The following is a 17,499-nucleotide window of genomic DNA, read 5'->3' as shown; positions in this document are numbered from 1 at the left end:
TTATACTTTTGTTTTAACATTGCCATAGTGTTGTTGGTCTGTTTGCTTGAAATTCTCTTATCAAAATTTGTATTATTGCTATTAAGGAAGACCGTGTTGGTAGTGAGCTCAAATCAATGGTGCAAGCTCCTCCAGGTTATCATTTTGTTGGTGCAGATGTGGACTCCCAAGAGTTGTGGCTGGCTGCTTTATTTGGTGATTCTCAATTTGCTAAAATTCATGGTAATTGCTTTGTAATCTGTTTTGTATAAAGTATCACATTTTTTTTAAATCAACGTTTTCAGGGTACGTACAAGACTCCTATGAGAGGAAATGCAATATCCAATGTGTATAGAACTCCTTAGATTAACAAATACTCTTTTGGAATTATCGCACACAAAAGTAGACCCATTCGGTCCGGTGAGATATTGTTGGGAAAGAAATCAATATGTTATGTTTTTCAAAACTTAAGAATAATTTTTAAGGGCACTGGCTTTTTCAGCACCCATACCTATTGGGCCACCCCATAGAGCTGATGCACAGTTCTCTTTAAAGACCTTCTTTGCTGACCTTGACGTAGTGTGCTAAGTTTTTTAGCTGCCAGTGTAAAAGTAATCTCGGGTCCTATGACAGCTTTTCTTTCAGCTCTGCTATTGAAAGTTTCAAACTGATCATCCCCTACAAGGGTGAAACTTCAGCCTTTGGACAATGTAATGAGCTGTTTGGTATTTGATTGCATTGTAAATATTATTTAGTGTTTGGAGGTTCTGTGAGATGACTATTTTTCATTTATAACACAATTGTCTTTGCATTTAAACTTTTGCATTTAAACTTTTACATAACCCTTAAAACATTACCTTGTAAATACATTGCAATTTCATCATTACTGGAATAAAATGGATCCTAAGTTTTCTTATTTTTATTCAAAATAATGTAGGCGTATATTGGAAATATAATTTTCCTGTCATACATCGTGAAAATTATTAGAATGCAGTGGCGCCGACTCCATGGGGCCTGAGGGGGGCCCGAGCCCCCTAAAAAATATTTTTGAGGGGGTAGAGCCCTCCCAATAATCAAGAAAATTATTTATATTATGCTTTCTAAACTCATAAATTTATCTTTTCTTTTCTTTGTTTGAAGGTAGTTTACCTTGTAAAATACATTCAGATCCAGTAATGAGTTAAAACAAATAATTATTGTGATAGTAAGCAGGTTAACTGAAAACGAGTGGAGTGGTGTGATTAATGATAGTGTTACGGTGCTGCAAGCACACTTAGAATTAGTCCCAGTGCGTGAACTTGCGGGTCAAGTCAGCACTGCGGCACGCTTATCTAAGTGTTGCTGATTTGGAAAAAATATTCAAGGGTTTGATTTGTATATCAAATGGGAGGCGTGATAGTTTTGGATGCTTTTGGGTATTGTGTTTAAAAGAAAAACCTTCACAAAATGAACAAATTCAACATCCTTCACTTCCTCAGAATTGATCTATACCAAAGAAGAATGAAAACAACAAAGCCAGCTCACCGCACACTTTCAAAATCCCAAAGTACTACAAGACAATACATTGATGAGGTTTGTGAAATGGTGCAATATTGCATTATTGGGCGGTTTGCATCAACTGGACTCACACAGGTCATTGCAGTTGAACAAGAGTGCTTGCTTTTATTAAACAAAGAAGAAAATTTTTTTGAAAAATCAACTATTTTTCAAAAGTGACCTATACACTGAGAGACTGCATTTACATTTGAATATGTTAGCTAATATCACTAAAGAAAAAAACTGATCTTAAAAAACATGTGTAAATTAAATTACCTTTTTACAAAAAACTGTACGAGTTTGTATTTATTTTTTCCTTTTTTCAAAGCCAAAAAATGTGTGTCAGGCGTGTCGACTTTTCGGGGTTCTAATGTTCATTATATAACTTTAAAATGCTTTTAAAAGACTTTAAAACTCACTATTTTTCATCTCAAATTTAGAAAATTTCCCATGGCAAGACCCTCCGGTATGCCCCCGCCCCCCATTATATTTTTTTTTAGTCTGCGTCTCTGAGAGTGCCCTTCTATGCAAGTCAAGTGCCTTATCTTTTTCAATGCCTAGCTACGGAGCTGCACGGCTCCCCGTAAAAAAGAACAAAAAATATCTCTTACTAAGACAAGTGACATGATTTAGTTGAACCAGAAAATTTGTATACCAATTTTTAGATTGTTTTACTTTGAAAACGACATGTCACATTTGTTTGATTAAATTATATACATCAGAAAATATGTAAATTGGCATTTTCAAGGTACAAAAATCTGACCTTTATTGGGGGGGGGGGACCTCCATGGGAGTACATGACCACCTAAGCCCCGGTGATGTCTAGCCCCCCCCCCCAATAATTTTTGCAAGTCAGCGCCCCTGTTAGAATGATTGCGATTTTTTCAGTTTTTCTTGAATAATTTTGTATATACTTGCAATAATTCACGAAGGATAATTTGTTTTGTTAGTCTAATCATAATTTCACTCCTTTAAAGTAGTTTTTGACCGTACTTTGTTAAATGACTTTTTGACCTGTACTTTTGACCAGTACTTTGTTAAATGTTGACATTAATAAAGTAGAGAAACATTCGACCTAAAGTAATAAAATTGTTCCCATTGCATAAAGCATGTGTTTGATTAACAATCAAATTTAAAATGAATTTAAAAACTGTCAGCTTGCTGTTCTAGTATTTTATATTCTTTCCATGGGTTGGCATCAGTATTATTTTATTCTTAATGCAATTTTTTTTTTGCAGCTTTAATTAGTTTATAATCGGCAGTTTTTTTCTCTTTTGTTAAAGAACTATTGCGTGATCATGAGCCAAAAAAGTGATATTTTTTCCAGAAAACTAGCTGCAATAAGTGTCTCATCCAAAAAAATCAGTATACACAACAAGAAATCACTAAAATCTAAACATTTTGCAAGCATCTGTGTGTTGAATAAAAAGATCTTTGAATTTCAAATGTAAATATATAAATTCCAGAGTAGGGAAATGCAGTAGGGAAATGCAGTAGAAAAGTAATTCATTGCAAAAAAAAATGAAATTAATTCATATTGCAACAACTAACTGAAAAACAACTGATCATGAGCTAAAAAGATCTCTTTAAGTGTATGGAGTAAATGTATGTGATTCTTCGGCTCGTAGAAAATTCGTCTCAGTTGAACTCAGTGCTCGTTATCCTCGTAAAGAGGGCTAAAATCCAATTTGCTATGACAAAGAGATTTGCTTGTGCAAAAATTGTGCATAAACTATTTATAAGTAGTTGGATCAAGGTGAGAAATATTAATTTTCCTTCAATTGTTCATTTAAATTCAAGTTGTTCAGTCTTTTTCCTAAAATTAAATTTATTGCATACTGACTAAAGATTCAGAACTGTTTATAAATGTGGCTCAAACTTTCTTTATAAGAATATGTTCCAACAAATTACATGCACTAAGGTACTTTTTACCTTTTAGGTGCAGTTTTCTGATAAAATTAATGCTTAAAATAGCTAAAGATAGCAGTCAGTATGTCAGGAGAAGTTTTCCCAAGTCGCATCATACAAACAGTTAAACACACCACCCAAGTTTTGGATTGTAGCGTAATTTCCGCTGAGGGATGCAGGATGTTTAAGCATTGTAGAAGGCATGAGGACCGAATATCAGCATGAAAATGTGCTTGAACAAAGGTTTTATAGTTAAAAGTTTGGTTTCAAAATGGAGACTTCATTTTTATGCATGATGGAGTTCTGTTTCTTGAAGCTTTATTTGTGACCAAAGTTTTGAATGCAAAAAAAATATGTAAAAACACTTTCACGACATGGAAACAGTTCAAATATAAACCCAATAGAGAATATTTGAACTATTGTAAAAAAAAATTAAATCAAACTTCACAAACAAGAATTGTCTCACAGAAGGACTTTTTCAAATTTGACACCATGACGAGGAAATACAAATTAATTGCCAAAAACTTAATAAAAAGAATGCCAAGACTGAGCGAATCTTTATTAAAAAATAGGAGTATGCCCCGTCAATATTAAATGTATAAACATTTTTTAAAGAAAGTAATATTTTTTTGTGAGATAACAAGGATTTACTGTTAATTTTACAATTATTCTAATAATTTTCACACCTCTGTATTTTACTTTATTCAAAGTGGAAAAATGTAAGGTACTATTGCACTCTCTATGTGCTTTTGGTTCTCTTTCTGTAATTCTCTTAAAAAATTTGAACTTTTAGGGGTATTTTCTTCTCAGGTTTGTATGAAGTCTATATGCATTTGAAAGCACAAATCAGATTTAACCGGAAAAATGCAAATGCAGGGTGTGACAAAATTCCCTCTGGGATTTGGAAGATATGTATTAACAAATTGGTTAAACAGGCAGTAACTGCAAATGCTTCATTGGTTTTTGTGTTTTTGTCATCTGTTGTATGTTACAGGATGGTGACAGATCAGGGAAATCAGGGAAAAGTCAGGGAACTTTATTATTAATTAGGGAAAAGTCAGGGAAATATCAGGAAATTTTGAAAAAATAACAAAAAATCAGGGAAAATTGATTTTATGACGAAAAAAAAATTTTTTTGCTTTACAAAATTAAGTACTCTAATTCCCTACGCATTTTCCACCAATTATTCTTTCAAAAGAAAAAAAAAAGAAATTAATGAGGTGCGATTATACACAGCCGCATATTTGTGCATCTTTTCTCCTCAACATCAAAGTATTGAATCTTACTTATTAACGACAGGATGAACTTCCTAAGATTGCTTCTGTGTCTGTTAAGTTGTTTATTTTACCTAACTTGAAATTTCTTTTTACGCTTTCATGCTACGTAAAATAAACAACCATACAGACAAAGAGGAAGCCTTCATTAATGCCTTAGCTTCTTTGCCTTTATTCCATTGTCTGGAAGTAATTAGCATACTGTAATCACAATTTCAAGAAAAAATGTTTGGTTTTTGATTTAATACTATAAAAGCTTAAAAGTTATTATTTCTTTTAAAATTCTTTTTAAGTAAATATATTTTTTTTTTTTATTGTTAAAATGCTGTATTCATTCATTAAAACCTATGCTCTTGATGAGAGAAAAACTCCCTGTGAATGGATGTCAAATGGTTTCATCTGTTTTGCAGAAATATGTCAATTAGTTATATAAGAATAACTACATTAATTCTATTCTTTCACTATTACTTGTTATTCTTGCAACAATTATTATACTGTTTGAAAACTTAGTTCAAAATAATTTCAATTACTTTTTTTAGTTCTATCATAAATACACATATGTTTTTAAGAGTAATTTTAATAGTTTCTTAAAATTCTTATGCTAAGTAGTTTCTGGAAGTAAAGTTTTTTTTTTTTTTTTTCTATAATCTTTCCTTGTAGAAAAATTTAATATAATGTTTTGTAGGTCCCCCCCCCCCCCGGCCCAAATTGACTTGATATGTTTTTTTTAACCATTTTATTTAAAAAATAGCATTTTTTTAAAGTATATTTTTAGTTCAACAACTTTACACAACTTAAAACGTTTAAAATACTGCATTATATACAAACATACAATGGATTTCAAGCATAGCAAAGAAAGAAAACCATTATCATTGGTAACGTAAATCAGGGAAATTTGGTGAACTTAATCAGGGAAAAGTCAGGGAACTTTTTTTCACAGTTCCTGTCGCCACCCTGTGTTAACTTTATTGTACAAGCTTGCTTATTTGGTTTTCACTAAAAAGAAAAGTGTGAAAAAAACATTGAATTCCAATATTTCCCTATTTGTTAGTATTGAATCCAAAACCTGCTTCTTCAAATATCTCAAACTCATTTCTGCAGGTCCTGCTGTTTACCTGAGTAGAGAATGTTCCATTGTGTACCTAAATTGCTTTTTAAAAAGTTAAATAAAATAATAATAATGTTGTGCTGATAAATATTAAAGGACACAACATGTTAACAATTGTCAAAATATGTTGTTACAATTTTAACAATTCTGTTTGTTACACATTTTGTTTGACTATTTAGTTTTAAAAAATTCTGAAAACAAAAATTTTTGGAAGTAATAATAATTGCTCAAATGTGGGAATTATTTAGATCCAATTTTAGATCGTTTATATTTGTGCAAAAATACATAAGAAAATATTTATTTAAAAAAATATTTTATTGTATTTTTCAGGTTGTACAGCATTTGGGTGGATGACATTACAAGGGAAAAAATCTACTGGTACAGATATGCATAGCAGAACAGCAAAATCTGTTGGTATTGCTAGAGATCAAGCTAAGGTTTTTATTTATTTATGTTTTTTTTTCTGCATAATGATTGATTATTTTTGAAATCATTTGTTCAATTTTCCTAAAATTCTTGCTGGCTACATAAGCTGTGAAAGAAGGTGAGAATAAAATATACGAAGGCTGTTCAATAAGTAATAAAACTAAATTTATAAAAAATACAGAACAACATTAATGGTCATAACTTACATGTTTTTTTTTTCCCCCAAGAATAATTTCTCCGGGACTAAATGCATTTATTCCAATGTCCTGTCTACTTCTTAAAAACTTGTGAACGTTAAGTTTGTGAGAGCTATTTCAAAACCGCCTCCACTGAGTTTAGACATGCTTTGTTGCTTTCAAAATGCTTGCCTTATAATGGTTTCTTAAGTTAAGGAAACAGCCAGAAATCACTGATGTAAAATAATTCTGTGTTTCCCCTTGATGATAATAGCAGCAGTGTCTCTGTGAAGATTGTCCCTCACGTTCAATGTCTTCCACATTTTGCCTGCCTTCCTTAAAAGCTTTTTGCCAGCAAAAAGTACCGACTCTAAACATTGCTTCATCATTGAAAACTTCACACATCATATCAAAGATCTCCGATGCACTTTTTTGCAGACGAAAACAAACTTTAATCGCATAACTTTGTTCCAACGACGCTTTCGTTTTGACAACTGGCTACGTCTTGTAGGGGCCCGCCAACAGGCCTCAATTGAATCACGTGATACTCAGCAACATGAGTCCTTACGTGCCAACTAGCGGTAGCTTTTGTTAATTCAGTCAACAGACGTTTTTCATAAAACAGAAATTAACATTCTGATGAGTGGTTTCGCGACAGTAAAACTAGTCCTACTTCTTGTAGGCGCCCCCCCCCCAACATGCTTCAATTCAATCACGTGATACTCAGGAACAAAAGTCTGTATGGGCCAACTATCGGTAGCTTTTGAACAACAAACAACAAACATTTTTCATGCCAAAGAAATTAACATTCTGATGAGTGTTTTTGCGGCAGTAAAATTTAGTCTTAGTACTTATTAAACAGCCTACCTAAATTTCGGAATGGGGGAAATAATCAAATATTCTTGTGCTGAGTCCTGACGATTTTAAAATGTTCTTTTGTATATTGAATCTCACATTTGATAAAAATCATTTTATCATTAAAAATTTGCATTAACTAGCATTATGCACTTCGTTCAAATTTAAAATGTTGAAATTTTCTTCAATTGAGTAATTTTTAAGTGCATTTTATTTAGTTAAATTCTTACTTATTCTACTTTAATTCAAGAAGGATGTATTTAATCACTGGAATCGGGAGTTGCCTTTAATCGCTTTTTTATACAATTTATGTTCAATGAATACTGTATTTAATTTTTCTTTTAAAAATATTTCTTGAAATTATTTTTTTAAATAATCTTCCTTTTGAGTGAGTTTTGTAAAATCAGTGTTTACAATGTTCTCCCCCCCCCCCCCCCCCCCCCTTTAACCATTTACCCAACAATGTTCCAAAAATAGAACATGATATTTAAAAAAACATTTTCTCAAAAAATAACATTTAAATGAATAAGTTTTTATTAGCACTTATTAGTCATGTTTTGAAGTATTTTTGAAGCTTAAATTTGAATGTTTTAATGTGTACAATTTATTTTGGTTTTTCATAATTACTGGGAGGTTTTTAGATTTTTAAGTTTCTTTCTCACGATGATCATGTGATTTTTATTATTCAAGCGATAATTATAGGAGTTTTGCCAACTTAAGGTGCAAAATCCTTTCTTTCGAAAAGAAATGGCGCCCATGTGCAATTTAATACAACGAGAAAATTATGACAAGTTTTAATTTCTCACTCTTCATTAATATTAACTCTTATTTACTTATTATTTCTTTCCTCTACTCTAAAATTGTTATTTTGGCTAATTTTTCAAAAAAATCTCTATTATACCCCCCCCCCCCCCATCTAAAATTAACAAGTTTTGTTTTGCTACTTTCAGAATTTTACAGTATTTTTATTTTTTTCCTTTCAAAACTTCTTTCAAATTGCTAATGTTGCAAAAATGGAATACAAAAAAACACGGCAGGGATTTTTTTTCTGAACATTTTACAGTATTTTTCTATTAGACATAAACAGGCATAATTTCAAAAAATGCTCAAATCTGACTGTCTGTTAATAGTTTGGCCTGCAAATTGTTAAATAAATGGTGTCAACACTTTCTTATTGTTTCTCTGGAAGTATATATCTTATGCAACAATTTGTTAATGTATCTGAAATATAATTTGTTGATTGTTATTATTTTCAGATTTTAAATTATGCTCGCATATATGGTGCTGGAAAATCCTTTGCACAAAGATTATTAACTCAGTTCAATCATAGATTAACACCAGAAGAAGCAAAAATAAAAGTGAAGAAAATTTATGCAGAAACAAAAGGAGTTCAAAAGTAATTTAAGTTCTGGTTGTATTTTTAAAGGAGTAAATAAACCATTGCTTATTGTTTTCAACCTATTGAGTTTAAAGTGCTGATCTTGTGCTGATTTTGCATTTGCTGCTTTAAAACTGAAAGAAACATTTTGTTTTTCTTGCACTTGGCAAAAAAGGGGAGAAAAACAATTTTTTTTTTCTAGAAACAAAAATGCATGATTTTAATGTAAGAGAAATCTATAAAATGTAATAATATATTAGTATACTAAAATAATAATATAAATTTTACGAAAGCTTTCTTAATTTAAAAAACTTTGAGGAAAAACGAAAGAAAAAGCTCATTTAACAGTAATTTTGCTGAAAAAAAACTTTTGACATTATTACTTTGATAAACAGATTAACTACATCAGGGGTTCTTAGCCTCAGATTAAATATATCAGGGGCATGCCCCGTAGGAGAGTAGAAGAATCTCAAGGGCATTGGAAAATGAATGAATTTGAAAATTAAAGTAAAAAAGTAAAACTATAATGTACTCAATTTTTTAAGTTACATGTAAATATTGTTGACACTATCACTGTTTTTGAAGTTTTCAATTTAGTTTTAATCCATGTGTTTTTTTTTTTTTTTTTTTTTTTTTTTTTTTGAGAATTAGCAGTCAAAATATCGAGAGCAAGGGCGGACATTAAAAGTGACTCAGGTTGGCTTTTCACAAGTTACAACCTAATATTCAAAAACTTGTGAAGAGCAAACAGTGGTGATTTTTCTACTGATGTCGTAAAAGTGACTGGTATGCCAATCTCAACTAAATTGGCTTGTCACCAAGATTGCTTCCAATTCATTTATATTTAGTTCTTTGATTTCCTGTGTTCTAATTAGAATGTGTTCAGAATAAAGTTGTGTATAGTAATATCAAATTTAGTTTGTGAAATTTTCTATATTTTACTTTAAAAAGCATCTTCAGCTATCCCAACTAGCTTTAGTTTTCAATTTTTATTGTACTTTTGCATTCAGCACGGATCCAGAGGGGAGGGGCCATGACCCCCGCCCCTAAACTGACCAGAGATTGCCTAAAAAGTGTGTTTAGGACGTATTTCAAAAAATTCAACCTAGAACATCCATTTATGCCAAAAAAGACACTTATGAGATGACCCCTCCTTCCGGAAATGACCCCCTCCTTAACCAGATCTTGGATCCGCCCTTGCTTGTATTTACTACATATGGTGGTTCCATGAGGAAGAGAAGGGGGGGGGAGCTCACATCACAGTTCAAAGGGGGTGCAGAGATTGAAAGGTTGAAAAGCCTTGAACTGCATGATCTGAAAGTTTTAGTAATACATAATAGTAGAGGAAGCTACTGTACCCACGGACAAAATTTACTTTTCAATTTTTGCTGGTCTCTGGAAATAGATAATTGATCGGAAAAATTTTCAGGCAGAATCTGCAACTTATCATCTAATTTGGAAATTTTTGTCAGGTAAAAATCTCAAAGCTTTCAACTTCAAAAAAAATTCTTAAAAACCATCTTTTTTGTCCATGGGTACAACACTCCGTTCACCCCGCGGACAAGTGCCCTTGTACCCATGGACATATAAATAGGTCTTATGAACTCAATTATACCTGATACATTTTCATAAGCCATTTTATGTTTAAATACTGCAAACATGCATTGAAAATAACATTCATTAAAATATCTAACAGAAATTAAACTTTGAAAATTAATTGAAAGTTTTTTCCCTTTTTTTAATTTTCCTTAATTTTTAACATCAATGAACTCTTTAAAAAAGTTATTACTCTTAAGAGAGTCAATGATGTTATGAATAATTAATATGTTTTTAAACAAAAAAAAAATAACTAGATTTATGATAGTATGACTTTCTACGTACCTACATAATAACTTCAATTTATATGCCAATTGAAACCTTTAACCAAAATTAATTCATTACAAAAAACTCAGTTTAGATTAAACCAACAAAAATTTAGAAAATTTGACTTCAAATGAAAACAGGTGGGATTGACGGTCTGTAGATCCTACATCAGGAGGAGGTCATTTCAACACTATATCTTCAAGCCCTACTTCGAATTCATCATCATTGTTGAAAGCAAATTTCAGGCGTTGATGACAAGGCACCATTTTGAGGTACTTTACATTGTAAGAAGACTCAGGTGTGACATGGTTATGTGTCCTTGGGTACAAAGGTACGCCGTTTTGGTTTCGCAAGCCAGTCACATCGACAGGACCACGGTTTTACAACATTAAAAATCAGAAGCAAAACCTTCAAAATATAGGGAATCATGATACCTACAACAAAAATGAATAATAGCGGACAAAAAAAAATAAATTGCTCATGTTTTTTTCTCACTTAGATCCTACTAAAGCCGAAAAAATGTGATAGAATCTTAAATGTTCGTTTGATGGCGTTGAAACTTCCTGGGGTGCTGGAGAGGGCTGTGACACACACAATTAACCCCAACTAGGATCTCTCTCGATACCCGGAATTTCCCAACCAATGTCCGTAGGTACAACCGTCCGTGGGTACAGCAGCTTCCTTAACTGTTTATGAAAACTGACACAATCTTTAATAGCTTGCAAAACATTCCGATTTTTCTAACGATATAAATACTTGTCATTTAGGTTTGCTGTAAGTGAAGATAATGTGGAAAATAATGGCTTTGTATTTACACCAGGTGGCCAAAAGCGTATTTGGGTAGGCGGAAGGTAAGTTAATTAATTATACTTTGATATCAGAAGAAAATGCAGTATAAGCCAAGTGACTTTGTAGCTTTAGTATAAATACTTAAAATATAAATTTGAAATATATAATTTATAATTTTGAAATCAAAAACCAAAATTGCAACTACTGTCATTGATGAATATTTTAATGTTTAACTTTATTCATGTTGGTATAATTTGTATTATTTAGGTATAAAAAAATGTTAAATATTCCTGATACAATAGAGACCATTTAGCTGCCTGTAGAGTGCTTTTTTTACAGGGCTTGAAAGTTCCTTTTACGCGATTCAGGCTATGTAAAATAAACAACCGTAAGGTCAAAGAAGAAGCCTTCATTTTTTGAGCATATTTTTTTAAGCTGTATAGTTTAACATGCTATGCCTAAGTTATCAATTAGCAAAGCTTCACATAGTGTAGTGCAAAAGTTTTTGTATTTCATTTCATTCTTTGTATTATCTCTAAGTGCTCATTTAACATTCATACCTTTGAACATTTTATTTTAAATATTAATTTCTCTTAACATTCAGTGAGTACATTGGCGCCGACTTGCAAAAATTATTGAGGGGGCTAGACATCACTGGGGGCTTAGGGGGTTATGTACTTCCACGGAGGTTCCCCCCCCCCCCCCCAATAAAGGTCGGATTGTTGCTCCTTGAAAATGCCAATTTATATTTTCTGGTGTGTATAATTTAAACAAACAAATGTGATATGGCGTTTTCAAAGTAAAACAATCTAAAAATTGGTATACAAATTTTCTGTTTCAACTAGATCATGTCACTTGTCTTAGTAAGAGACATTTTTTTGTTCATTTTTACGGGGAGTCGTGCAGTGCTGTAGATAGGCATTGAAAAAGGTAGGGCACTTGACTTGCATAGAAGGGCACTCCCAGAGACGCGGACTAAAAAAAAAATATATATTGTGTGTGGGGGGGGGCATACCGGAGGGTCTTGCAGCGGGATATTTTCTAAAATTGAGATGAAAAATAGTGAGTTTTAAAGCATTTCAAAGTTATATAATGAACATTAGAACCCCGAAAACTCGACAAGCCTGAAACATTTTTTGGCTTTAAAAAAAGGAAAAAATAAATACAAACATGCACAGTATTCTTTGTAAAAAGGTAATTTAATTTACACATGTTTTTTAAGACCAGTTTTTTTTTTCATTAGTGATATCGGCTAACATACTCATATGTAAACGCAAGTCTGTCAATGTCTAGGTCATTTTTGAAAAGCAGTTGATTTTTCAAAATTTGTTTCACCTCTGTTTAACAAAAGCAAGCACTCTTGTTCAACTGCAATAACCTGTGGGAGTTCAGTTGATGTAAACCGCCCAATAATGCAAGATTGCGCCATTTCGCAAACCTCATCAATGTATTGCCTTGTAGTGCTTTGGGATTTCCTATTCCTATTCCGAGTCACAACTGACTACAACTGTATTTATGTCGAGGACTGCATACTAAGTGCCTTGCCTCCATTATTTTATATACCGATAGATGGCAGCACCATCGCCGGATTGAACAGTTAATGAGAATTTAGAACTAATCCAGGAGCTAATAGCTACCTGGTGCACCCCCAGAGGTATTGTTTCACTTGGAGGACATTGAGACCACGAGCATATTTAACGTCGCCCAGTCCCCTTTAATGACGACAGTGGATCTTCGACCATCGAGGTTCGAACTCAGGACCCTCCGGCCCCGAATCCGACACTTTACCGATCGGGCTACGACGACCCCTTTGGGATTTTGAAAGTGTGCGGTGAGCTGGCTTTTTGTTTTCATACTTCTTTGGTATACGTCGATTCTGAGGAAACGAAGGATGTTGAATTTGTTCATTTTGTGAAGGTTTTTCTTTTAAACACAATACCCAAAAGTATTCAAAACTATCACGCCTCTCATTTAACATACAAATCAAACCCTCGTATATTTTTTCCAGATCAGCAACACTTAGATGAGCGCGTCGCATCGCTGCCCACCAGCAACTGACTTGACCCGTAAGTTCGCGCACTGGGACAAATTCTAAGTGTGCTTGCAGCACCGTAACACTATCATTATTCACACCACTCGTTTTCAGTTACCCTGCTTACTACCGCAATAATTATTTGTTTTAACTTGTTACTGAATGTATTTTACAAGAAAAGCTATCTTCAAAGAAAGAAAATAAAAGTTAAACTTATGAGTTTAGAAAGCATAATATAACTAATGATTTTCTTGATTTATTGGGGGGGCTCTGCCCCCTCAAAAATAATTTTGAGGGGGCTTGGGCCCCCTCAGGCCCCATGGAGTCGGCGCCACTGAGTGAGTACTGCTCTGTTATTTATTAATTTTTGTTCATACAATACTTCATTTTGAATATTTTCAGTGAATCTCACATGTTTAACAAGCTTGAAGAAATTGCTCTTTCTTCAAAACCCTGCACACCTGCCTTGAACTGCAGAATAAGCAGAGCTTTGGAGCCTAGAGCTGTTGACAAAAATGTACGATTCTTCATTTTAGTTCATGTAATTTCAAAATACCATTTTTTGTACATAGTCTAATATAATTTTTTTTCTAATCTCTGTTTAGTTTATGACAAGTCGAATTAATTGGGTTGTACAAAGCTCTGCAGTGGACTTCTTACATTTGATGCTTGTTTGTATGAGGTGGCTCTTTGAAGAATTCAGTATACAAGGTCGTTTTGTCATTTGTATTCATGATGAAGTTCGCTATTTGGTGAAATCTGAAGATCGTTATCGGGCTTCTTTAGCTTTACAAATCACGAATCTTCTGACCCGGTCTTTTTTCGTTTCTAAGGAAGGAATGAACGACTTGCCACAGGTAAAAATATTTGTCGAAATATTGCATAAATAATTGTTCTAGTAATGATAAATTAAAACTCAATTTTAGTTATTCTCTCAACTAAATGTTGATTTAAATTTGAAACTAAAACAACTAATCATACTGTGGAAAAACATTTGTTTCAATTTTTAGCCTAGTTGTGACCAAGTTCTTATAAACTCAATATAAAAGGTAAAAGGGATAAAGATCTTTTTAAAAAAAACTTTTGTTTAGTAGCGGTGCTGTAGTTAGAAGCGGGGCGGGGGGGGGGGGAAGCGATCAAGTTCCCCTGTGATAATGCATATCACATTTTTCACCCATTTACATTTTTCCCATGTTTTCGGTCATTTTAATCGTTTTCTTCCCCCATTTTGTTGTTTTTTTTTATTTTCTTGTGCATTCCACGTTTTCCCCGCGTTCCCCCGTTAAATTTCGCACACTTTACGATATCAAATATGTGACTTATTCACTTTTCCCATCGTTTAGCTTTTTGTCAATTTTGGTAGGCCTGTTACATGTAAACAGTGTAACTTATTAGCCTTGTCGACTAAATCGGTAAACTTTGACGTGTCGACATCAAGTAGTTTGTCCTTGATATTCAATGGTAAAGCCGCCAAAAATTGGTAAGATTTTATCCTGGTCACGGCACCATTTTGTCATGATGCGCGCGATTAATTTTGCAAAGTTATACGAATACCAAAAAGATAACGATTTTAGGCCGTGGAAGTGGAAGCATCGCAGCCGCTCATAACCTCAGACCAACGACTGCCTTGAATGCCCAAGAACAAAATTTAAAAGAGACTTACCCGGGGATTGTGTGTTGAAGACGATAGTAAACACAAAATTAATTACCATACATTCTTTATTCTATGTTACTTCTAAGCAGACATGAAGACAGGCACTAGGCATGGTGATCACCAGAACATTTCACACATAGTAAAAAAAAACAAATGCGAGGAATCAGACTTAAGAGTTCAAAAAAAAAAGGCGGAGCTGGCAGGGGTTGCAAAGTTCGTTAAAGGTCAAAAAAAACGTAGAGTTCTCGCGGAGGGTGGTGAAATATTTAAATTGAAATGGACGGAGGACGGACAGTTCGCTATGAAGATGGTGGGGTGTTATTTAGGGATGGCTTCTGGCTAAAATGCCCGTTGCAGGCCGATGTACGTTGAGACGAAAATGGTGCAGGCTGTAATCTCCATGGTGACAATGTTGAGCTCGTCACACGCTTAAAAAGGAATCGAGGTACTTTCAAGGTAATTGCGGATCCATGCCGTCACCTCATGCTCATTTGATTATCGAAAGGGTAGTTACTTAAGGGAACGATTCAGGTGCACTCCGCGTGCCGCCATCGGACACCATCATTCAAACAGGTGATGGATCTTCTATGCTCTCATCATCGGCTGCGACAAAGTAACGGTCTTGATTATTATATTTTAAACATATATGAAAAAATAAGACTTTCACCTCATGTTGAGGTCTTAACAATTTCGCGGCGAGCAACGGCCGTCCCCTGACGCCGTGCACCGATGCTTCATTATCGCCATCGTAGAACAAAAACTGGAGCCACAGAAAATGCGACCGAGCGGACAGAGAGCAGCAAGTAGAGTGAAGTGGGGTGGAAAAACGAATCGGCAAATGAGCGATCAGATCCGGGTACGCGGCGATGCGCGGGAACCAATGAGTGCGTTTGGCGCCCAAACAACGAAGGGAAGGGGACGCAACGCCATTTTAATGGCCGACCAGAAGATGCAAAAAATCGGATCGACGCTTGAAAAATTGACAAAAAGCTAAACGATGGGAAAAGTGAATAAGTCACATATTTGATATCGTAAAGTGTGCGAAATTTAACGGGGGAACGCGGGGAAAACGTGGAATACACAAGAAAATAAAAAAACAACAAAATGGGGGAAGAAAACGATTAAAATGACCGAAAACATGGGAAAAATGTAAATGGGTGAAAAATGTGATATGCATTATCACATCCCCTTTTTTATCTTGCAATTTCATTAGATGAAATTATTAAATACTCCCTCAAATTTGAGGTGACTTCCTGAAGTGTATAGTTCTCAATCGTTACTCCATATACCAGATCTCCACAGGATTGTAAAAGCACCCAGGGAATTATAAAACTTGCGTTCGACGAACCTCACCATTCGAACGGTGAGTAACCGCAGCGTTCTTGAGAGGTACCAGTTAACTGGTTGCTTCCGATGTCGATTTATGAGGTTGATCTACCAGTCGACCGCAACTCTAGCTGGTTGATTGGTTGATGGAACTATGTGACATTTTTGACCAATTATATGTACTTTTCACCTGCGTGTTAATTGTCTGCGTCATGTCTGCACAAGTAACGGGTGATCAACCGAAAGCGTTCGATGAATCATTGGTTAGTGAACAACCGGTTATTAACCACTGTCGTTATTGCTGTCACATGATTAACCAACCGGTTGCTACGGGTTGTGCTTGTCGAACAAAAGCAAAGTCTAAACCAGTAATTTTCAACTTTATTTTAATAAAGAGCCAAATTTTTTATTATGGAAGGACTTGGAGGCTGCATTGATCAAATTATATATGCACTTCAATTTAGAGGGAGACAATGTAAAGTTTTAAAATAAGTTTTTCAACACAAAGTGTGAAAATAGGCTGAATGTGTTACAAAACACAAAATTTTATTAAAATTACATAAAAGGATTTTTTTCATTTTTGAGTTCAAAGAGAAAACTTGCTAATCTCAACATTGACTTTTATCTTTGTTAAAGTGGTTCTTGAAGAGAATTCTTGAGATAAGTATTATATACACAATTCCTCAATTTTGACTTCGCATTCCTCATTTTGAAGAATATTTTTTCACAGATATTTGCTGTCAAAAGGAATGTTGTTAACAAAGCATGAGATCTGATGGAAATGGATCTTTTTTAACATATAATGAATGAAATCCAATAGTTCAAAATTTTTAATTTCTCCTGTAAATTATAAAAACATAGAAATGCAATAAGTTCCTAGTGTATCAACACTAGTAGTTATCGAAACGCCAAATATGGGGAAAAAAATTTTGAAACTAAATGCTTAGAAGGATCATTGAAACCTACACAACGGGAAACTGGTTGAAGATCACTGGTCTAACCAATTCTCTGCTGCAAACTGAAGATGGTATCGTAACAAACTGAAGCTGATGCATATCTGCAGTTTTGTCTCCCTTTATAAGTGACTAAGTTTTCTTCTGTCGGTTATTGATAATTTTTTAACAATTACTACTATTTGCTTGTTAGCGATTCCATAGATGACTTAAAGAAGCAAAAACATCCGAAAAGGTAATTG

The 17,499-nt window shown here is 33.8% G+C and overlaps 1 protein-coding gene across 1 annotated transcript in view; it reads left to right on the top strand.

Moving 5' to 3' along the window:
* LOC129222925 (DNA polymerase subunit gamma-1-like) overlaps positions 1-17,499 on the top strand; it is a 95,683-nt gene that overhangs the window by 77,742 nt on the left and 442 nt on the right. The window contains exons 18-23 of the mRNA XM_054857486.1: positions 87-222; positions 6,136-6,242; positions 8,519-8,658; positions 11,271-11,354; positions 13,727-13,841; positions 13,930-14,181. Of these exons, the coding sequence (XP_054713461.1) occupies positions 87-222; positions 6,136-6,242; positions 8,519-8,658; positions 11,271-11,354; positions 13,727-13,841; positions 13,930-14,181 (834 nt within the window). The remainder of the gene's footprint in view (positions 1-86; positions 223-6,135; positions 6,243-8,518; positions 8,659-11,270; positions 11,355-13,726; positions 13,842-13,929; positions 14,182-17,499) is intronic.

This window comes from Uloborus diversus, chromosome 5, assembly GCF_026930045.1.
Source record: "Uloborus diversus isolate 005 chromosome 5, Udiv.v.3.1, whole genome shotgun sequence".
Classification (NCBI taxonomy): Eukaryota; Metazoa; Arthropoda; class Arachnida; order Araneae; family Uloboridae; genus Uloborus; species Uloborus diversus.
Note: the sequence above shows the minus strand (reverse complement) of the source record. Positions and strands in the feature narration are given on the sequence as shown.